This window comes from Ilyonectria robusta (genome assembly GCF_021365365.1).
Source record: "Ilyonectria robusta strain PMI_751 chromosome Unknown BGZ61scaffold_6, whole genome shotgun sequence".
NCBI lineage: Eukaryota > Fungi > Ascomycota > Sordariomycetes > Hypocreales > Nectriaceae > Ilyonectria > Ilyonectria robusta.
Genome location: NW_025764440.1, coordinates 1,172,117 through 1,193,364, shown reverse-complemented (window position 1 = coordinate 1,193,364; position 21,248 = coordinate 1,172,117). Strand labels below are relative to the sequence as shown.

General features: G+C 54.2%; 6 protein-coding genes across 6 annotated transcripts; 5 read left to right on the top strand and 1 right to left on the bottom strand.

Annotated features, from left to right (window-relative positions):
• Positions 1 to 2,982: 2,982 nt before the first annotated feature.
• On the bottom strand, positions 2,983 to 3,965 carry BGZ61DRAFT_572247 (uncharacterized protein; the record flags this gene model as incomplete). Its single annotated transcript, XM_046256096.1, has 1 exon — positions 2,983 to 3,965. Exon 1 carries the CDS (start codon positions 3,595 to 3,597, stop codon positions 2,983 to 2,985), a length of 615 nt encoding a protein of 204 aa, XP_046106869.1. The 5' UTR covers positions 3,598 to 3,965.
• Positions 3,966 to 4,054: 89 nt separating this feature from the next.
• On the top strand, positions 4,055 to 4,432 carry BGZ61DRAFT_475942 (uncharacterized protein; the record flags this gene model as incomplete). The annotated part of the gene is made up of 1 exon (XM_046248751.1): positions 4,055 to 4,432. One exon carries the CDS (start codon positions 4,055 to 4,057, stop codon positions 4,430 to 4,432), a length of 378 nt encoding a protein of 125 aa, XP_046106868.1.
• Positions 4,433 to 5,855: 1,423 nt separating this feature from the next.
• On the top strand, positions 5,856 to 7,576 carry BGZ61DRAFT_386642 (lipoic acid synthetase). The gene is made up of 2 exons (XM_046242746.1): positions 5,856 to 6,963; positions 7,016 to 7,576. The coding sequence occupies exons 1-2, from the start codon at positions 6,015 to 6,017 to the stop codon at positions 7,309 to 7,311; spliced, it is 1,245 nt and encodes a 414-aa protein (XP_046106867.1). The 5' UTR covers positions 5,856 to 6,014; the 3' UTR covers positions 7,312 to 7,576.
• A 521-nt stretch (positions 7,577 to 8,097) lies between these two features.
• BGZ61DRAFT_492429 (pectate lyase superfamily protein-domain-containing protein) lies at positions 8,098 to 10,594 on the top strand (the record flags this gene model as incomplete). The annotated part of the gene is made up of 5 exons (XM_046250550.1): positions 8,098 to 8,257; positions 8,308 to 8,419; positions 8,470 to 9,232; positions 9,278 to 9,388; positions 9,434 to 10,594. 5 exons carry the CDS (start codon positions 8,098 to 8,100, stop codon positions 10,592 to 10,594), a joined length of 2,307 nt encoding a protein of 768 aa, XP_046106866.1.
• A 483-nt stretch (positions 10,595 to 11,077) lies between these two features.
• On the top strand, positions 11,078 to 14,854 carry BGZ61DRAFT_386635 (mitochondrial small ribosomal subunit Rsm22-domain-containing protein). The gene is made up of 4 exons (XM_046242745.1): positions 11,078 to 11,243; positions 11,303 to 11,742; positions 11,792 to 11,879; positions 12,252 to 14,854. The coding sequence occupies exons 1-4, from the start codon at positions 11,171 to 11,173 to the stop codon at positions 14,687 to 14,689; spliced, it is 3,039 nt and encodes a 1,012-aa protein (XP_046106865.1). The 5' UTR covers positions 11,078 to 11,170; the 3' UTR covers positions 14,690 to 14,854.
• A 3,908-nt stretch (positions 14,855 to 18,762) lies between these two features.
• BGZ61DRAFT_198485 (uncharacterized protein) lies at positions 18,763 to 20,863 on the top strand. The gene has a single exon (XM_046237880.1). It carries the CDS (start codon positions 18,859 to 18,861, stop codon positions 20,761 to 20,763), a length of 1,905 nt encoding a protein of 634 aa, XP_046106864.1. The 5' UTR covers positions 18,763 to 18,858; the 3' UTR covers positions 20,764 to 20,863.
• Positions 20,864 to 21,248: the final 385 nt, after the last annotated feature.

The following is a 21,248-nucleotide window of genomic DNA, read 5'->3' as shown; positions in this document are numbered from 1 at the left end:
TGTGATAGTATGTAGATAACTCCGACCCGTTGCGGGCTCGGTGTCCCTTGCAAAGGACGACGACTCTTGGAGAATGATTTGCAGACGCCTTCTGGTGTTGCGGCTTGTAGATTGCTACGTGTTGGGATCATCGTGAGACGCCCGGAACGTCTTCCAGACCGGCTGCTAGGAATACGGTCTCAGACCCTCGGCGGGTCTTCCAGTCCCAGACTTTCCGGAGATATGTCCTTCGGACCCTACCTTAGTCCTGGAGGCCGCCCTTATCTTCATCCATTAGACCGTTCCCTAGCCCTTCGTTGGTTAGGAAATCAAGAGCTTTCATCCTCATCATCCCGATCCTATCCATTCAGTGTGACATGGATCCTGGCTTGGACACATCCGCCGGCCTTCCCAAAAGCGATAGTCGGCGCTTGCCCGCCGCAGAAAGCTTTCTGATCTACAAGAATTGGTAGTGGGGGCTTTCGGACATTCCAGCCGGAATGGATTCATCGGCGAGGCCTCGAGGATGTCGGTTCCAGAGTCCCAGGCAGTGCAAGGTAGTAGGCCAGGCCCAAGGTGGCAAAAGACTGCAGCAACAATTAAGCCAGCGAGGAGGCTTAGAAGGCCAGAAGGACGCACCGAGGCTGCTTATTCATAACTTCGTCAAACATCCTTGCGGAGCTTGGAGAAAGCAAGCGACCGGGTGATGTCTAACATGGAAGATAGATCGAAGATCGCTTATCGTACAGGGACTTCTGCGATGTCCGCTCAACTCCCAACGTTCTAGCCACAATATGCTGCTAGAGAGTCGATTTTCTCTGCGCACCAGTACCTACATTGATGGTTAGCATGTTAAGCTACCTAATCATGAGAGCGATATGGATCAATGCCTGCCGCAGAGTGTGGACTGGTCTATCTTGAGAGCAAATGTCGTCATTAGGAAAGCGGTGCAGACTTCTAGTTTGAGGCACATGTCACAAGGATGCAGTGCAGGGGAATGATACGGCATGAAAGGGTGTCGACCACAGCTGGCAGAGACGGAAAATTGCCGCCTTCTGGGGCGCAGGGCACGCGATGCCTTTCTGTCGCACTAATGATACCGCCTAAATAAGGTGGCAGTCAGACGGATGCGTTGGCGTTCCGCCGACTCGCCACGGCCAACGACGAGAATAGGTCGTGACACGCCAACAACGAGGCATTCATTCATTGGCACAAGCACCGCCCACTAGTCGATGTTGTGATCAATTGATTGGTGTAAGGTATAAAGAGAATACGACCTCATGCATAGTCGCACATTTATAGCAATGCATAAGTGCGTACATTAACGAGATGGCTAATTAGAGTGCGTACAGCAGCTTTGCCCGACAGCAGCCTCGAAGCCACGCGAACTGGAGGCGGCACCGTTGTGGCTGGCAGTCGCAAATCCGGGGCACCGGCGGGTATCCGATCAGTGCTTATGTTCGCTCGCCATGGCTGATTTAGAGCGATTCATTGAGTGGCCGAGAGCCCACAACCCTGGAACGCCCTGGTTCCCAGCACGCCAGCACGGCCGACCGTTTGCTTCCATGGCAGTCTAGGCGAGCGCCAGGATTCATGAATGGCCAGGTGCTGCTCGCGGCCCCATTGTCAGGCCAGGATTGTCTCTCTGGCGAGGTTTCAGCTTGGGCGTAGGGACCACGAACTTCAAACAGCAAAAGAAACGACGTAGTCCCCAAAAATAACGCAGACAGGCGGAGGATTCAGAGCCATCCTGTTGCCCATCTAGCCAGTCCCCCAAGAGACACCGAGAGAAGGGAGGCAACACACGATGGAGGCGGTCAGCTTAGATGAGAAGCCCCGAAGCGGTGGAATTCACGAGCGACCTACCTAAACAAGCGGGAGCTCATTTCACATCTAAATTATGCAGTAGCGCGCGACTCTTTGCCGTGTAGGTTGGATGGCACGTCGCGTACGTCGATCGACATTTGATTAGCACCTGGACGGCTCCCTTGTCGTCAGTTCTTCCGTTGGGCTTCCCCAGAGTCCAGTGACAAACCCACGACAGTAGCCAAACAGAGCTAGATGGCCAGGTAGCCTCGTCTGGTCGTGGCACGGGCATCGTGCCTCAATGGGAAAAGCTTCAGGGGAGCGAAGCCAGTAGCCCAGTGAAAGCCACGGCGTGACGAGCCACAAGCAGCGCCCCAGGAACAGCGCAAAGCGCACGAGGCACAAGGGCTGAAGGACGGAGCGAAGCGATGCAGGTACGGCAGGGGGCTAGAGACGGGAGTGGCAAGGCCGGCGGGTGGTGTCAACGGCGGCCAATCAGCGCTCAGCCCGGGAGATTAAATATCATTTGGCTCTCTTTTGAAGAAGGTCACGTCCGTTGTTCGCGCCGATTTACAAAATGACAGGGGACTTAATTGACCCCATCGAGTCCGCGACGAGTCAAGACAGGGAAACCGTCCACCCAGCAGGAGTAATGGGATTGCGAAACAGTGGGGAGCGGCCCCAGCGACGAACCCGCTACGAACCCGCTGGGCTTGATTGCGCTGAGCTTGTCTGGTGGGCTCCATGCCGCCATGTGGACGAGTGGTGGCGAGTGGGTGGCTCAAACGCCACTGTTGCAAGCGGCGGCACACCACTTGGGCAGGATTTGATTTCGTATGCCTCGTAAAATTCACTCATCTCCCGCAGGGCTAGGAACACGGGCAATGAGAGCGGCTAGAAGCTGTCTGTATGCGCGTGTCCAGCCGCGGGAACTCGTGCGTCGATCTCCCTTGACAACCCGTGTGGAATGGATGCAGAGTCTGCATGCATGGTGCATGAGGCATGAGAGCCCTCCCCTCCCAATCCACTTACAGACAGGGCCCTCTACGCGGACGTACTACGTAGTAACAGTCATGTTGAAGACAACTCTGGCCGCGGCTGTGGCACCGCTTGTACCGCGTGCCATTGAACTGACACACCAAAGAAACACACAAACACCGGGGCGGGATGACGAGGAAAAGCGTGATGCGGCCAGTCTCAACGTCGCATCGGGTCGGCGTCTATAGTACGACGTCGTCGGTGGAAAGGCCCAGGCCTGGCGGCCCACGCTGAGGCACGACAGAACGCAGCAGAGGCCAGGCCGAGCCAGGCCAGGGCAGACAGGCCCCATCGGGAGTGTGCCTGAAGTTGGGCTCGTGGTAATTTCCGCGCGACGTCTGGTGCAGAGCCCTGGTGGTCTGGTGTCTGGAGTGTGTGTCGCGAAGCCGGTTGCCAGGTCACCGGTACCCGAGACATGGCTTCGGGCTGGGCGCATTCCATGTCGCAGGTACCGCGCCTCCTAGGGCTTTGGGTCTCCTGGCTCCCCCTCCCTCTGTTTCTGGCCCCTCCCCGCCGCTTTGCGTTTGTGCCTGGCGGCACTTGGGGCCGTTCCTGGGGGGGCGCGCTGGATCCTTTGGGGGGAGCCCTGGTCAATCTCGGCCAGTCTCGCCTTGGCGCCCAGTAAAAACTCGTGCCTGGCGTTGAGTGCTTTGGCGCGTGTGGTGCGCTGCGAAGTGGGAGCTGAGAGTGCCTTGGCCTGAGTTGGTCTGAATTCGTAGGCCCAACTAGCTGCCCTGCGCTGGCTGTCGCACCGCCCCCCCCAAAGTACTTCATGGATCCCTTCCCCCCGACTGAGCCACCCTTCCCACGATCCTTCGAATTTCTGCGCTGTACCTTCACCTTCAACTACAACAGACTTCGTTGGCAGAGTCTACTCACCTCGTACATTCATCTTCCCCGCTTACATAGCCTGTGCATTTGCATCTCGCTCTGGATACCGAGTATCCCCAACCCGCACACTTTCACTCTCGCGATCCGCTCGCTTGGCCTCTTACACGAGCCACAACATACAAACAACAACAACAACAACAACTCGTCTGCGACTTGACTGACTCCGAGGATTAACAAACGACGCCGTCTCTGAGATTCGCTGTCCACCTCGCAACTATCCGTTTCACCACCAGCTACATACACCTAGCACCACGCGCGACATACCGCTGCCCGCTTTGAAAGCACTCACATACACAACCAACACCGACACCGTGGATATCTTAACACCGACGCAGTCACAATGCACTTCTCTAAGCTGATCCTGGCCATCCTCCCCGCGCTTGCGCTCGCGAGCGACGAGGGAACCACCACCCAGACCAAGACGGCCACTCTTACCAAGACCTACACTCTGTCTGAGGTCCACACTGTCACCTCGACCTGGACTGGCGAGCCCACGGCCGCTGCCGCCAACAGCACCACCCCGATCTCCACCCCGGCTTACAGCACCCCCGGCTCTACCGGCTCTACCGGTATTACCAGCTTCGCCAGCGCTGCTTCCACCGCTGCCGACGCGTCTACGCCCACCACTGTTTCCAAGGAGGGCGCTGGCTCTGCTCTGGATGCTGGCAAGGTTGTCCTGGCTGGTGTCGCCGGCATGGTCGTTGTCGCCCTGATGTAAAGCGTCAGGTGCGCTACCAAGGGGAGGAAGGGTTTCTATGAAGAACGAGAAACCGTGTTACTGTCAACCGAGCTCTGCGATGCGATCATCTTCTCACCCATTTCCTTTGTCACTTGTGCAACTTTTGCAACCCTTGCCTCTTTGGCCTGCTCAACAGCGCGGCCCAAACTTCTCTGGCATAACGATAAAACGACAAACAGCGCCACGATACCGACTGCAGAACGGCCCACGCCGTCTAGCACCATTCTGCTTCAACTGATGAGTTCAATTAATTTTTGGTTGACTCTGCCCCAATGGAGAGCTTCGACTTCCTCCTTCGTTTCATCGTGAGCACACGCACACATATGCACACCCGCTCCTTGTCGATACACCTCGCGGGTTTCAACATTTAATGTTTCGATTCATCCCCAGCGGCAGGCATCCGCGCGCGTTGACTGCGCTGCGCATAGCCTCGACTTTTTCTTCATGTTTCCTGAAATTGGTTCCTTGGTTTCACCATCCTGGCGCGTCTGGAGGGTAGTCGCCAGCTGCCTGGGTCCCCCAAAGCCTGTTCGTCTTCTACACACTTATTCACTACACATTTCACAGCGCTCCTTTGAGCTGCTACTTGCCAGGCTTTGGCGGGACATGACAGTTGGCGGCTTTGAGATGACAAATCCCCATATTCCAGATCGCTAGGACGATGACATGGTGCCTGCTCGCTGGCTGGAGACCCATTAGCATTGTTATCCGTCAACATCCCTTCACCTGGCTCTTTTGCTTCTCAGGGAGCCGGGACTGAGGAGATGGGGACGAACGTCAGGACGCGGAAACAATACTATTTTCACTTCCATATACCTCTGCTTCTTGGATGAATTGGCTTTATTTCATTTCTGTCTGGCGATACCCCTTTGGAAAGCAAGGTGATCCAAGTCATGGGACCCGCATCTAATGCTCTGTCATTCTCTTAGGACGAACAGCTTATTGTATGATGAGGTCCCATGAGTGTTGGAGGGAAGGATTGTGGTTTGGAGTATGAGTTTTGTTTTATTCGGTGGGGTGGGATTTGGATTGAAAAGGGGGATTGGTGCTTTTGAGCGGATCACGACTGAATGAGCCGTGAAGAGGCATATCGTAGATAGGAGAGCAATAGTACTTAATACGCCCTGCTCATAACTACCTGACCCCGCCGACTTTTGTTTTGTTGAATTGTGACTCGTCAATGTATTGAAACTCGGCAATTGATCTCTATTACCTGTCAGATCTGATCTCTCGGCGTCTTGGTCCGGCCTCGGGTATCTATGACACGCGGACCGATGACTAAGTGGCTGTCGGGAGCGCGCTCCGAATCACGTCAAGGTCCTGGCGATGGTGTTGGGATGGGGCTGATTAAGGATATTGCGCGGTATTTTTATTGGCCAACGGCGGAAGCAACCCGCTTGAAGCCGTCTGGGCGGGTCGCATCGGCGTCGCTCCCCAACTTTTTGCATTGGAAGCTGCAGCCATCTTTTGCTCACCTCCATCCCTGTCCGAACATCCCACCTTCAACACAATATCTCCTTGTCGAGCCTCCTGCCGTCCTTGATTGCTCGGCGACAGCATCATGGCGTCGATGGCCCCCTCTCTCAAACGGGCTCAGGCCCCCCTCCGACGAGCCCTGAGCGCGACCTCTTCCCCCGCCATTCGGTCTTTCGCTACCATCCCCTCCGACCCCAAAGAAGCCGGCAAGCCGAGACGGAAGACGTACTTCAAGGACACCGCAGTTGGATCATTTTCCGACTTTGTGTCCACTAATTCAGCTGCGCAGCCCCTTTCACCCACCGAGGCCTTTTCTCTTAGAACCGCCGAGGTCGGCCCTGAGGGCAGGAAGAAGACGATTACGCGACTGCCAGAGTGGCTCAAGACGCCGATCCCTGCCGGAAACGACAACTTCAAGAGCATCAAGAAGGACCTCCGAGGACTGGGCCTGCACACCGTTTGTGAGGAAGCTCGATGTCCCAACATATCCGAATGCTGGGGTGGCTCCGATAAGAGTGCCGCGACCGCCACCATCATGTTGATGGGCGACACGTGCACCCGAGGATGCCGCTTCTGCAGCGTCAAGACCAACCGTACACCTGGCCCGTTGGATCCCCACGAACCCGAGAACACTGCAGAGGCTCTGGCTAGATGGGGACTGGGTTACGTCGTCTTGACGAGCGTCGACCGAGACGATCTTGCAGACGGTGGTGCGAGGCATTTCGCCGAGACCATTCGGAGGATCAAGCAGAAGAAGCCGACCTTGCTTGTTGAGGCATTGACCGGTGACTTCCGCGGCGATTTGGACATGGTGGCCACTGTGGCGGAGAGCGGGCTTGACGTCTATGCGCACAATGTCGAGACTGTCGAGGACCTGACTCCGTATGTGCGAGACCGAAGGGCTACCTTCAGACAGAGCTTGGCTGTTTTGAAGCACGTCAAGGATGTGAAGGGTAAGGAGGGAATCATCACCAAGACGAGTATCATGCTCGGTCTTGGCGAGCAGGAGCATGAACTCCAAGCGGCGCTTGAAGGTACGAGAGCTAGGATCCACTTGGCCCATGAAACATGCTAACGCTATGACAGAACTCCGAAAGGTCGATGTTGATGTCGTCACCTTTGGTCAATACATGCGACCAACCAAGCGTCATCTCAAGGTCGAGAAGTATGTCACTCCCGACGAATTCGAGATGTGGCGTAAGCGAGCCCTCGATATGGGCTTCCTGTACTGTGCCAGCGGACCCCTTGTGCGCTCATCGTACAAGGCCGGTGAGTCCTTCATCGAGAATGTCTTGCGGAAGCGATCGGGCGAGAAGGGCATGGCGTCTGGGGCTCTGGGCCAGGCAGTTGCTCTCGACTCAGAGAACCGGTCGACGATTTGAACTGTAGACGGTTTTTCTTTCTCACACATTCTCTTGATGTTTAAGCACCAGTAATCGCTGTATAATGGGGTTATGAACACGGCGGTGGCCGCACGGATGGCGTTGAAAATTGGACTTGGATTGGATGATGCGATCTCAACATAGAAGCAGTGGTCTTCAACAAGGACCCTGCGCAAACTTACAACTCACTATATAACACTGAAACAATAAACGTAAACCATCACTTCCCGGCCATGGGTTGAGATCGCTTGTTCTCACAACTTCCGTTAGCTTAATCACAGCATCGTTGTCGGCCAAACAGAACACCTGCGATTCCTCGACATGTCCCCACGCACACTGATCGAAGAAGGCCACTGATTCACGGCATGGAGTGATGGATTTCATTGGGACTCTCTGATCCGTGGGACCAGCGTGGTGTCGCATGTCAAGTCTAGAGGAGTTGTATCACTGTAAATATCGGTACGTCATCCATGGAATGACGCGCACGTTGTCATCCGCCGTCGAGCGTGGCATCTTGGAGTTTCGGACTGGCCGTTTCCTTCGCGAACGTGGTTGTTGGAAAGGCACAGGTCATGTTTCGCGGCGCATGATAGGCGGGAAGGAGGGAGCTTCACCCGTATGTCGCTCCTTCTAGTTGGGTCACGTTGAGCAGGTGCCATACGGACTGGCAAGAGCCCAACGAGCTTAAAATTCAACAGCTCGCTGTTCTTTTTCAAACCTCACCAGTTTCTGGATTTCTGGTTCTCGTGCTTCTTTGAACACTTTGACGAGCCCCTCAGCGACGCCATGAAGCTAACGGCCATCATCACCCTCGCCCTCGCGGGTGCAGCGCAGGCCAAGTACTGGATGGAGGAGATTGGCCACTTTGGCAGGTCTCCGTACTTCCCCGACAGCCACTACCGCGTTTTCCGAGACGTCAGAGATTACGGCGCCGTGGGTGATGGAGGTTTGTGTATCCTGCCCGTGAGTTTCATATTGGTAGCTCACACAGAGTAGTCACTGACGACACGGCCGCAATCAACGCTGCCATCAGTGCTGGTAGCCGATGTGCCCCGGGGATTTGCAAGGGGAGCACCATTTCTCCCGCGACGGTTTATTTCCCTTCTGGGTATGCCTTGTTCAGTGAATATCGAGAGAATTGGCCCTGACCTTGTCTAGAACCTACTTGATCAGCAGCGCCATCATTGATATCTACTACACGCAGCTCATCGGAGACCCGAATGACCGACCAACCATCAAAGCATCCGGCTCTTTCTCCAAAGACAGCTTCGCGCTCATCGATGCGAATCCCTATCTATTCACCGGTGCCCTCTCTTGGAACTCGACAAACACATTTTATCGTCAGATCCGTAATCTCATCATCGACACCACGGCTCTCCCTCCGGACTTTCCTGCTGTCGGCATCCATTGGCCCTGTTCTCAGGCGTCAGCTGTCACCAACTGTGTTTTTCGTCTCTCGACCGTATCTGGAAACCATCACACGGGCCTTTTCATTGAGGAAGGCTCTGGTGGTTTGTTGAATGACTTGTACTTTTACGGCGGAGGCAATGCGACCGTTTTAGGGAACCAGCAGTATACTGCACGAAATCTTTGGTTCTACGGTGCGGATGTCGCGATCTGGATGACGTGGAACTGGGGATGGACGTTCAAGAGTACAGTTTTCAAGGGCTGTCGGGTCGGCATCAAAATGGATGATGTCTCCCATGGTGTGGGTTCCATCACCATCATCGACAGCTGGTTTGAGAATGTGGCCACCGCAATCTCTACGACTCGAATGAGTAGTGGTTCAGTGGGGACTGGAGGCTCATTCGTGATGGAAAATGTTCACTTTGAGAACGTGAATGCCGTGCTCTTGGGCCTTGGGGGGGTAGACCTTGCAGCAAACAAACTGAACCCGGGAGGGAGCGGTGTTTTTGTGATGGTAAGCATTTTTGCGTCGTGGAGATTCCATACTGACAGTTCCTAGGGCCATTTGGCGGACCCTGGCGGTCTGTTCGACGAGACAGGGTACTACAACATCTCTACAAGCCGCAGTGCCAACCTCCTCGAAGGCGACAGGTACTACGAGAGATCAAAGGTCAGGAGCCTGTTGGAGTTTATGATTCCCGCTAATCAATATTAGCCCCAATATGAGAAAGTCTCAAGTAAATACTTCACCTCGGCGAGAGCCAGCGGGGCAGCGGGCGACGCTTCCCATGACGATACCCAAGCACTCAACAGGCTGTTCAGCTATACAGCTACCAATGGATTGATCGCTTACCTAGATGCTGGAATCTACATCGTCACAGATACCGTCTTCATCCCGGCCAACGCAAAGATTGTGGGAGAAGCCCAGGCCTCGATCATAATGGCCACCGGACCCAAGTTCCAAGACATGCGCAACCCTCGTCCTGTTATGCAGGTCGGCCGCCCTGGAGATGTGGGCCGAATTGAGTGGTCAGACACCATTTTATCTACTCGCGGACCTGCAGCTGGTGCGGTTCTAATCGAATACAACCTGTTCACCCCTGGGACTCCCTCAGGCATGTGGGATGTACACACCCGTGTGGGTGGGTTTGCAGGAACATACTTGCAAGTCTCCGAATGCCCTGCTATCAAAGGTGCCAATGCGGGAAATTCTAGCTGCATTGCTGCGTACATGAGTATGCACATCACAGCCTCTGCTGGCGGCCTTTACACGGAGAACTGTTGGCTCTGGGTTGCGGACCATGATCTAGAAGATCAAGTGTATCACCGTGTTGCCATTTTTGCGGGGCGAGGCCTGCTAATTGAGTCACTAAGGGGTCGAATTTGGTTGAGCGCTACTGGCTCGGAACACCATGTCCTTTACCAGTATCAGCTTGTCAACACCCGGGACGTGTACATCGGCCACGCTCAGACGGAACAGGCATACTTTCAACCACTTCCTCCCGCTTTCTACCCCTTTCCACCGGTACCTCTCCTTCACGACCCAGACTTCCAAGCCGACTGTCAGAATGACCCTGCAGCAGGCTGTTCCATGGGATGGGGCATGAGAGTCCTCAATTCAAGGAATGTGGCCGTGTACGGGGCAGGACTGTACTCGTTCTTCAACAACTACAATGACTCATGCGCAAGTAACAAATCTCCAGAGTACTGCCAGGAGAGAATACTGAGCGTCGAGGGTGAGGTAGATGGAACGAGGTTTTTGGGGTTGAGCACGGTGGGGACAAAATTCATGGTGCAACGGGACGGCGTGGACTGGGTCAGGGCGATCGAGAACAACAGCACCTTTGCGGATACCTTGGCTCTGTACTCGCCATGAAGAAGTCGATGGATTATGGCAATTCGGAAATAGAGACATGGCCAGCAAAACGGTCAAATTTTGATGAATTCTAATAAAAACCCACAGGGTATCATGGTCATAAGACAGATAAATTGAAACACAGCCGATGATCAACTGGTCAAGAGGGTGCCTAGATGTCATAACAGAGGGATGCTGGTGGAGAATCAGATACGCATTGTCCATGGCCACTCAACCTGAGGAGGTCCCAGAAGGTGACAAGGACCTAAATATGGGTTCCTATTGGCTGTCCTAGTTGCGCTTCTTGAGAAAGAACGTGTATTCTTAGAATTTAGCTAGATCGCTAATAAACTTGCATCTAAGATGTCACTGGCGATCGTCATTGAGCAAGTTAGCCCAAACTGGAATGTGGGGTGCACTAGCATCGGCAGAACCGCACCGCTTTGGCCACCGCCTGCCTTAACCGGCGCTGCTCATAGCTTGGTCAGCACATCCAGCCATGAACACCAACCAACGCAACCTAATCTGGCTTCTTCCACGTTTCCAGCACGACTCCTCCTCTACAACGTCGCCGACACTCGATCAAACACCGCAATAATGACGGTCAACATCGGTTCCAACGCTGAGTGGCAGAGCATCCTTTCCGGCACCAATGTGGTCATCGCAGATTGTACTTGCCGGCCCCTCCGCTTTCGCAGTTCCCCAGCGCAACTAACACCCGCTCGATAGTCTACGCCGACTGGTGCGGCCCCTGCAAGATGATCGCCCCGCACTTCGAGAAGCTCGCAAACGAACACTCGCGCCCCAAGAAGGTTGCCTTTGTCAAGGTCAATGTCGATACGCAGTCCACTATCTCCCGCGCCCAGAGCGTCTCCGCCATGCCGACCTTTAAGATCTTCCACAACGGTACCTGTGTCGAGACCATCAAGGGTGCCAACCCGCCTGCCCTGACACAGGCCATCATGAACGCCATCAAGCTTGGCGACTCAGGCAAGGCAGGTGGAGGTGCTGTCTTCGAGAAACCCGGCCGGAAGCTCGGTGGCGAGGGTCTCCCGAGAGCTGCCCCGTCACGCGCTCGTGCCGTGACCTCCTCGGCATCATGGAGCCTCGGCCGGCTGTTCAATGCGATGATAGTCTTTGTGGGACTCTACTTGGTGTCTCTATTTTCGGTACGTACCCCAAAGTAAAAAGAAAAGAGTGAGGCTGACTGGGTGCCAGTTCGATCCCTACAAGGCGGCAGAGAAGTCGATGTTCAACACCCACAAACCAGTACAACCGACCACGAGCGCAAAAGCTGGACCTGGTGGTGCAAAGGCTCCGGCACAGAAACCTGTGTTTAAGACGCTGGCCGACTTGGGTGGTGAATGATACGAATCCATGTATCGGAGTGATTGATATTGGGCGTTGAGAGGATTCATTCTGTGTGTAAGGAATTTATATTACAGGAAAGACTGGAATTTGGCGTTATGGTCTATATTATTATTCTGATCTTTCTTGATCATCGATCTTCGGGTTATGATGATGCTCCAATGTGATGAAATGGAAGTGCCATGATGACGATCATCGTATCACGTGACGGCGCGACAGCGTGCAATGGCCAAAAAAAGTTCCAGATGCGAACTACCTTGAACTCGTCAACTACTAAATCTGTACAATACCAAGATGCTGTCCGCACGAGGCATCCGGAATGCCTGTCCGGGGCGTAATTTGTCTACTTCATTAATTACTGCTCGTTTTTCCACCTTCAATCCTCTCTTGGCTCGATCGCAAGCCTTTTCTCCCACCCGTTTCGTCCAAGCCAATAGGAGCCCGGCAATTACACAAACCTTTTCGACATCGAGATGCTTGCGACAGGAAGTCACCGCCACCTCGGCCGCCCCGAAGCAATCGCCAGAGGAAATCGAACACGTTGTGCGAGAGGCTAAGCAACGCTTTCGAGATACCCTCCCGAAAGGTTACTTGAATGAGGAGGAATACGCCCTGTACGAGCGACTGTATGGACCACCTTTACGAGAGACCCTGCCTGAAGATGTTGGCATCGACACCCATTCCGACATGGGGCCGCAACCACCCCGATCAGATACTGAAGGGACTATAATCCGGGAACTTGAGGACGGCGAGTTTGAAGAAATTGCGTATCAGATCCCCCGCGCAGAGGGAGAGGAAGCCAACAACGAGGCCCCGGAAGAGCAGCTCGAAGAACCAGGGTCGGAATACTTGGCTCATCGAGCTCCCGGATATGTCGACTTGGTCGCAAGAAGCCAGCGAGAATACGATGCGATGCAGAGACTTGCCCAAGACTTCGAGGTCAGCCAGAAGAAGCAACGAGAGGCCGAGAACAAGGCCGCCGCAAAGGAGGAGGAAGAGCAGGAACGTCAGATGGATGAGGCCAGGACTTGGCCAGAGGAGGAAGAGTACAGCCAAAGGGAATTGGCCGATATTCGCCGGTTCCATCCTCTCTCGGTCGAGGGTCGCTTCTACGATGATTTGGTCGAGCTTGTTCTCCCTCGAGATCAGCTGATCAGCCCCATTCGCGAGCTTCTAGACAGAACCCACCTTGACCATGTCAAAAAGGCGGCCGAAGTAGCCTTTGGCGGCGCGGGTCTACCCAATTCGCCGGCGACTCCGTCATGGAACAAGACTGGTCCAATGCAGGGAGTTGGTCTACCAGCAGACCAGCGGCACATGACTGAGATTGAGGCGGATGCTTTCATCGCGGGATCCATGCCCCCATCATATGCCTCCTCCATGTCCATCTTGAAGGAGGTGCGGAAGCGGGTTGGAACTGAGTGGTTACAGTCAAAGTTGAAGTCCGGCGGACTCCATGTTCTGGACGCTGGATCTGGTGGCGCGAGTTTGGTTGCCTGGGATGAGATTATTCGAGCGGAGTGGGATCTGTTGAAGGATAAGGGAGAGGCTCGTGCTCTAGACCCTCCCGGCAAGAAGACTGTTGTGGTGGGATCAGACCGGTTACGGCATCGTGTCAAGACGTTTCTGGAAAACACGACGTTCCTGCCGAGACTGCCTGACTATGAGCACTCTGGAGAGATGCGCGGTGGGCATCTTGATGCTGGAGACAAGCCGCAGCCACGGAAGAGCTATGACGTCATCATTGCATCGCACCTTTTCCTTGGACAGGAACAGGACCATTACCGACAAGCAGTCCTCAACAACCTCTGGAGTCTGCTAAATAAAGACGGCGGAATTCTGATTGTTGTAGAAAAGGCCCATCCCCGAGGCTTCGAGGCCGTGGCCCACGTCCGAGACACCGTGCTCAAGCAATTCCTCCAGCCGCAATCAGGGGAGCCGGACAACCTTCCAGAGAACCCCAACCCGGCGTTCCAACGCGAGCGAGAGCCTGGCCATATCGTCGCACCTTGCACCAACCAAGGCGTTTGCCCGATGTATCAAATCCCTGGGAAGAGCCGTGGTCGCAAGGACTTTTGCTCCTTCAACCAGCGATTTGTCCGCCCTAACTTCTACAGCCGAGTCCTCGGTTCGGGCCAGCACAACCAAGGCGACGTGGACTTTAGCTACGTAGCCATTCGCCGAGGAGTTTCAAAGAAGAGCCCGTTGACGGGTAAGGAGGCCACACTCGCAGCATTCAAGGGCTTCCAGAATACAGAGGAGAAGGTGGATATGGGGACCCTCCCACGAACGGTTATGCGCCCTCTGAAGCGCAAGGGACATGTCACACTTGATCTATGCACACCGGAGGGAAGACTTGAGCGGTGGACAGTACCAAAGAGTTTCAGCAAGCTCGCGTACCACGATGCCCGCAAGGCGAGATGGGGAGACCTGTGGGCTTTGGGTGCTAAGACGCGAGTAGCACGGGAAGCTCGTGCTGGTCGAGGACCCGACGACGGCGGAAAGCGAGCCGGACAGGGAGCAAAGCCGCGTAGAGTGGAGATCACCATGGGACCTGGCGGAATCAGTGCTGGTGAGAAGAATGCGCCCCGGGAGAGGCGAGCAAACAACAGGAAGAACAGGAAACAGGACCTGATCAAGGAGTTGATGGAGGCCGAAGAGGAAGAGGAGCGTATGATTGGCAAGCAGATGGACGAAGAGGTTGAGGCTGAACTCGACCGGGAGGACAGGAAACGAGGGCGATCATGAGTTGTATTACGAAACGAAATGTAAAATACTAGACTGTACAAAAGCGACGGCAAGGATGCCGAGGTATGGATGTACTGGAATGGTAACGTGGTAACGTGGAAGGGCGTTTACGTTGGAAACGTGGTAGACGATATTTAATAGATCTCAACACCATCAAGCATCAAAGTCTCAGTCTTTCGTTCCACCGCCAGGGTGAACCTGTCTGCTCAACATAACTGAAGTCATAGAAATTGAACCCATCTATTGCGAAGCAGGTCCACGGGCTTCCCGGCTTTCATGGTGAATTCTACCTCCCGTTGATGTCGCTAGCAACGGATGGGGCGAGAACAGGGATGGCATTCGGTAGGGGGTGTATGATCGCGGGCGGAAACCGCTTCACAATCAGGATGAAGCTGTTGAGGATTGCCAAAACATCCTTCCAGAACGAGACTCCTCATGCTGTTTTAGGCACCCTCAAGGACTACTCCAGGATAGTGCATTCCAGCTCCCCAACCGTACCTGCGAAGAACAATGCAGGCGCGATAATCATGTAGTGGTTGCAGCAACTGCTCTTGTAGATAAAAGCCGACTAGTATCGTCGCCGATGACCTCCAAATGGGTCTGTTAGCTTGGACGGTATAAGCAGCGGTTATGGATCTAGAACTGTCTATTCAGCCAACACTGTATTGAAGACTAAATCCAGGTCCTTCAGGAACATTTCAAGTTTCCACGCTCCATTTGGCCTCGCGAAACGGAGTTGGATCTAACTTATGATTGAAACACGGCAATCCATCCTTGGCTGGTCACCCGTCAACACCACCCCGCAAGTCAGAGACAGCAGACATTTGAGGTTATCCTGGAGGACCAATGGTGCCTTTGCCGCTCCGTTTTATCCCGCGAGGGCTCCGTCTTAGTCTCGGGGGCCAAGCCGAAAGAGCCCAGCATCAAGGCCAATGGCTTCTCAATTTCTAGAATCTCATTTTCAGCTGCCAGTCCCATCTGTAGCGAGACCGAGGGTTCTGGTGCCACAAGCCCTAGATTTCTTACATTATATTACTTCTCAGCTTGCCTAGCTGCCTGCTCTCTTGCTTCTGCCACTGCTTTTTCGGCTTCCTGATTCGAAACATGTTCTGTAAGTATTGGGGTTTCAGTTCCCTTGTTGGATGAAACAGGAAGTCAAGTGACATGTAGACGCCTATCTCCATATAGAGCAACCAGAGCTGCACGGGCAGCTTGGTGTCGATATAGATAACTCGAGCTCCTTCTATCAGGGCTCTTCTCTCTCTTTCAATCCTTCTGTTCTGGGCCGACACATAGGGGGATAAATAGCGAGGCTCGGTGCCTTCAGAGGCTGCAGTGCCAGGACATCTAAGGTGGCGTTTGTATTATACGAAGAACCCCGGAGATGTCAGTCAACTTCGATTTTGACTGTAAGCTCAACTAGATAGCTGGTATTGCATTTTGTAGGTCAGACCTGCAAGGCAATTCACTTATTGCGACGGCACATGGGCCTTCTCTTAAGTATTCTCCTCAAAACAAGTGTGAACAGGGAAACAGAGGAAGCGTCGGGGTTCAGTCGCTTGCTAGAATGAACGTCGGCTGTAGGGCATCTGTAACCATATTAGGCACCGTTTTCATGTCTTAGGGAGAATACCGACTCTTTCAGCTAACCACAATCCCCGATAGAGTTTTGTCTTGGACACTCGAAACAACATTTGCCTCGCTGGCGACAACGATTACGAGGACCTACACTAGCCCCAGCATGAGTGAACGACTCACAGACCGCCCGGTGATCCCATCTCTAGATAAGATTGAGGCGCAGCTCATTGCAGACGGGTTGCTTTTCCGCCCAGCGGAGTGGAAAGATGGGGCACCTGCTCGCTCCCCAACGCCCCTCGGCGTGATGCTCGGTCACTGCCCGAAACAATCACCAGTGTACCGAAAGATGTTGTTGGGGTACCAGCGACAAATTGAAGGCAGAGAAACAATCCTCAAGGATCAGACATGGCATCTGGAGTATCGCTCGAGCCTATATATCTTGGGTTCTTGGTAATAATAAATAAACAATTTACTAATAACCCCTTATTTTTAGGGAGAATGTCCAAGTCTTATCTTGATATTATGATGCCCGAGTCCCTAGGAAGAATATCCAATAGAAAACTGCGTCATACAATTGATTGCAATAGCAAAAGGATAAACCAGTGGCAAAAGACACCAGCCCCTTTACATTTATGATCTATCATGGAGTATCGGATGAACAATTTCCCTCCCCGATGCGTTTGCCCCCAAAGCAGAGAAAGTTTCAGGCATCACATTATATCAGGAGACTTTTTTATTCTCATAAGCGTGCTGGGAACCAGCCTCTTTCATGACGGTGTCCAAAAATCGACAATATGCGCTTCATCCTCTCTTACCAGCCCAGGCATGAAGTTAGTCTGAGCGTTCGTGCTACCTTAGCCTGGAATTTTAGCAACCACGCTACGAACGCCAAAATCCGGTTTCGACACGGGGCTCCATGAAGCATGTTTCAACAGCTTGGTTCAGCAAAAACAAAATATGCTGATCCTTTTCCTGATGAGATTTCTCCAGCATAATTATAGCAGGTTTCAACTTCAATCACGTTTCGCAGCATCATCCTTGTTGCGGTCTTCCAGGCGGCCGCAGGTTGCCCTGGCCTGCCTGCCGGGGGCGAAGTGGATCTTCGCCTACAGCAGTGTTATAAGAGCGCTGTGTGCCGCTGTTAATCTTTCATCACAGAAGTTCAAATGACGACTTGGCGCCTGATATCGAAAATCACATTCGACACAACGGTTTATTTACGATGGCCAGTCCCTGCGCCCAGCTGCAAACTGACGGTCGCGGAAAGTGCAGCAAGGCTGTACCACCACGGTCAACATGACCGGTCAATCTACGGGTGCACCGAAACCTTTGGGCTCCATTACTCTGTGGCACCGATTGTCGTCACTCAGCCTGGTCTGCTGTTTTGGTGTCGTCAACGTTTACACCAGCGAAGGGGAATCCGCACCGAGACTACCACAAGCTTTTTCTGCCGAGTGGCAGCCCGCACATCTCATCTCACGTCTCACACTTCGGTGAAATTCCGAAAAAGGGCGACGCTCGAGAAGCTTTCTGAGGCTGAGGACCTAGTGGTTCGCCAGCGGTTCGCCTGTTCTCTCACATCGGCGATTTCCGGAGCATGGCTTGGAGCGACCACGAGGCTTACGGGGGGAGGGCGGGGCGGCCCGTGGACCGGTCCTCCAGTGGGGATGGTCCAATGTCTCAGCAGCCTCAAAATGGTGGCGAGGCGGGCAGTGCCTCTCGACGCCTTAAGCCCCTCCAGCAGCGATTCGTACGGCAATTGAAACAGGATCCAGCAACACTGACCGAAGGCTGCCCAACCTTTCCGACTCAGTTGTGACGTGGCTGCATCGAGGGGGGCCTCAAAGCCCAAGACGCCATCAATGAATGGACTGGTTGAAGGCCAGCTACTGCACCATCTCCGTCACCAGACTGGACGGATCGTTGGGGCAATTCTGAAGCCTGGACCGCCGTCTGTTGAAAAAGATGCCCTCGCTCGGGCTTCAACGGTTGCGCCGATCCCAGGGTCTTCCTTGCACAGATCATCCTCGTCTGGCACCCAACGGGCGAACCAGCCCGGCGATGATCTCATGGGCGATGCTCCCGGGAGCACAGACAGCGAGGATGAGCCATCCCGGTCGGTCAGTCACCTGCTACACAGCAGAGTGCGACTCGATCAAGAGTAGCACGCCAGCCAGCGCCGTAGCCTCCCAGCCCGAACGTGAGGCTTGAAGTGCGGGGGTGAGTTGAAAGAACAAATGTGCAGCTTCCGCGCCTGCGTGCCGTCTTAAACGCCAATCATGTGACGCCGGCGAAGGGGATGGGCTCTGTAGCCATTTGGCGGCTGACGTGCTTGGGCAGCCAAGAGCTGGACTCTGATGGGGGAGGGAAGAAATGGGCGAGAGCGAAAAAGCCGACATGCCCCGTGAAGGCTGCCTCGTTCTCTCATTCCTCACAGAAAGCGAGAAAGCCGTTGCCTCTTTTGAAATCTAGGTGGCCCGGTTCGCCATCCGCCTTCTACCCACCCACATCCGTATTCCTGGGTGACAGCTCTTCCACGCCGTCGAGCGCCGTCGAGTTGTCTCCCCTTCGATCCAGCGTCATCCCACCCGATGCGACAGCACCAGCTCCAGCTCCAGCATCTCACTACCATGCCCAACCCCTCAAATCGCATCCCCAACCGATCGCCGTCGCCGTCGCCTTTCCCATACACAGAGACCGAGCTCGACTTCTCGGCATGTCGTCAAATGTCTCTTTCCTACCGACTTCCTCACGGCGGCCGCGATGACGCCGGCATTTTCGCCTTCCAGCAGTATGAGGACAGCAACAACGCCTCTTCTTCGGAACAGCCGACTGGTGCCGACGAGGACTACAATGTCCCGAACATCGACTCCAGCGCCAACATATTGAGCCGGTTGAGTCAAGACAACCTCGAGAGCAACTCTTGGGGCCCTACATGGGCCAACTTTTTGGAGGCACCAAATATCCTCCTTCCTTGGCAGGGTTCCGTCCCAGTGAGGAAGCAGGGCATCACCGACTTTCTTGACAGCCTCACAAACGTCTTTCCAGGCGCGCAAACACCCGAACCAACACCAGCGCCTCCCAGGGACAGTGCTCCGATTACACCACCTGTATCTGCGCAAGCAGCGACATCTACGCAGGCAGCGACATCTATGCAGGCAGCGACATCTGCGCAAGGGAAAAGAACTCGAGCCGGACGACGCGCTCAATCAGATAGCGACGATGAGCAATACGAAGGTCAGAGGTACAATCCACGACGGAAGACAGTCATCTCCCACTCTCCTTATCTTCCTCCTCCTCCTTCTACTGCTCTTCACACTCAAACCGACGAGACCCGCCCTACCTACCCACGATTCATTGCCCATGCCATCAGGGAGCTTGTGGACGAGGACTTTGAAGACTCCTGCGAGTATTGCTTCTGTTACCTCTACGAACCCTTCAAGTACATCAATAAACCCTTCACCTCGTGCGGGAAACCACGTGCTGAGGTATCGCATATCCTTACCCATGCAGTCTCGGACCATGGCCTGATTAGAGGCCATCACTCGGGACGCAAAAGCCAGCGCTACCTAACCCGATGTGCAAGCCACAATGCCGAGACCAAAGGCAAGGCCGCATGCACTCATTGCAACGACGTCGAGCATTGGACCGAGGAAGACTTGGCAAATGAGGTGCATGCTGGCGAGTCTGTTTGCACTCGCTGCTATGCCCAGCTGCCTACAAAGGCCGATCTCTTCCGCCACCTGAATGAGCCGAATATCTGCGTCTATAACGAGGACTGGGCGATGCGGAAGAAGGTGAGGATACTGTATAGTACCTTCTGTGCACCAAATGAAGTACCAAAGTTCCAGCCTCCACCTGGTGAGTTGCGAGGAGACGGCGCCCGAAAACGAAACCTGAAGGGCAATCGGCGCCCCTCAGCACAGCCAACTCTCACCCAGAACAACTCCCAGAACAACAGCCAGAACAGCAATCAGAACAAGAGCCAGGCGACAGCCTCTGGGGCCAGACTTCTTTCCACACAACCTACTCAAGGATTACCACATCATCCTCGCAATTCTCCTCAGCTGCCTCCTCAGCTTCCTTCTCCGCAAGTTCCGGCTTCTCCGCTCAGAGTGGTAAATGCACCGTTCAGCGGATCCTACTCAGGCAACTACTATCCAGCAACACCAGTTGTTGCGCCTCCACAACCAGCGTCAACATACTCCGCCGCCGCCTCGTCGCATCAAGATTTGGACATGTACCCTGACAGTGTAATGTCACAACAGTACATGGCCTACCAAACCTTTGACTGGCTCGAGGCAAATCCTCCTTTGTATTCTGTCCCTGTTCTGTCAGCTCAGCCTGTTCAAAATACGGCAGGTTGGCAAAATGGAACACAAGCCTCTGGAAAGTACGCCGGGGATGTACATACTGATTCAGGGTTTGGATCTATGCTAGAGGAGGAATTTCCGGAGTACTTCAACACTGCTATTGGAGAGATACAGCCGGGTTGATATGGAGCCAACCCGGACGATCCCGTTTACTCTTGAGCCATAACTCGTGGTCCACTTAACAGTCCTATGGACTAGTCGACCTCTGTTTGGCCCAACATACCCCACCTGTCCATTTGGTCCGTCCTACCACTTGGACAGAGATCGACAAACGGCACGCCGCCGTCTCGGGACAGTAGCCAGGAGTCTACGTCCCTTGCAGAATGAGGCACAGTGTCAGATCGGATAACCAGCCGCCTTTGGGCAGGCTGACAGATATCTTTCTACCCGCTTGCGGCAGCGACGGGCATCTCCATCCGACAACACTTGACGGGAAGTCAAGTTCAGGGCAGTTTTTAGAGAACCTGGCCGCTGCCGGGATACAGAGAGATCAAGACGGCATGGCCGTGTATGGAATCCAAGTCAGCTTGACTCAACTTCATCTGCACGTTGGTTGGACAAACCGAACCAAGGTTCTTGGTCTCGGTCGCAAATTGAACTAGCGAGCG

What these genes read in the sequence shown, in the direction of transcription:
- BGZ61DRAFT_386642 (XM_046242746.1), top strand. Translation starts at nt 6,015, where the DNA reads ATGGCGTCGATGGCCCCCTCTCTCAAACGGGCTCAGGCCCCCCTCCGA. An exon ending in ACTCCAAGCGGCGCTTGAAG is followed by an intron (nt 6,964 to 7,015) that starts GTACGAGAGCTA and finishes ACGCTATGACAG; the next exon opens with AACTCCGAAAGGTCGATGTT.
- BGZ61DRAFT_386635 (XM_046242745.1), top strand. Translation starts at nt 11,171, where the DNA reads ATGACGGTCAACATCGGTTCCAACGCTGAGTGGCAGAGCATCCTTTCC. An exon ending in ACTTGGTGTCTCTATTTTCG is followed by an intron (nt 11,743 to 11,791) that starts GTACGTACCCCA and finishes ACTGGGTGCCAG; the next exon opens with TTCGATCCCTACAAGGCGGC. An exon ending in CGCAAAAGCTGGACCTGGTG is followed by an intron (nt 11,880 to 12,251) that starts GTGCAAAGGCTC and finishes TGTCCGCACGAG; the next exon opens with GCATCCGGAATGCCTGTCCG.
- BGZ61DRAFT_198485 (XM_046237880.1), top strand. Translation starts at nt 18,859, where the DNA reads ATGCGACAGCACCAGCTCCAGCTCCAGCATCTCACTACCATGCCCAAC.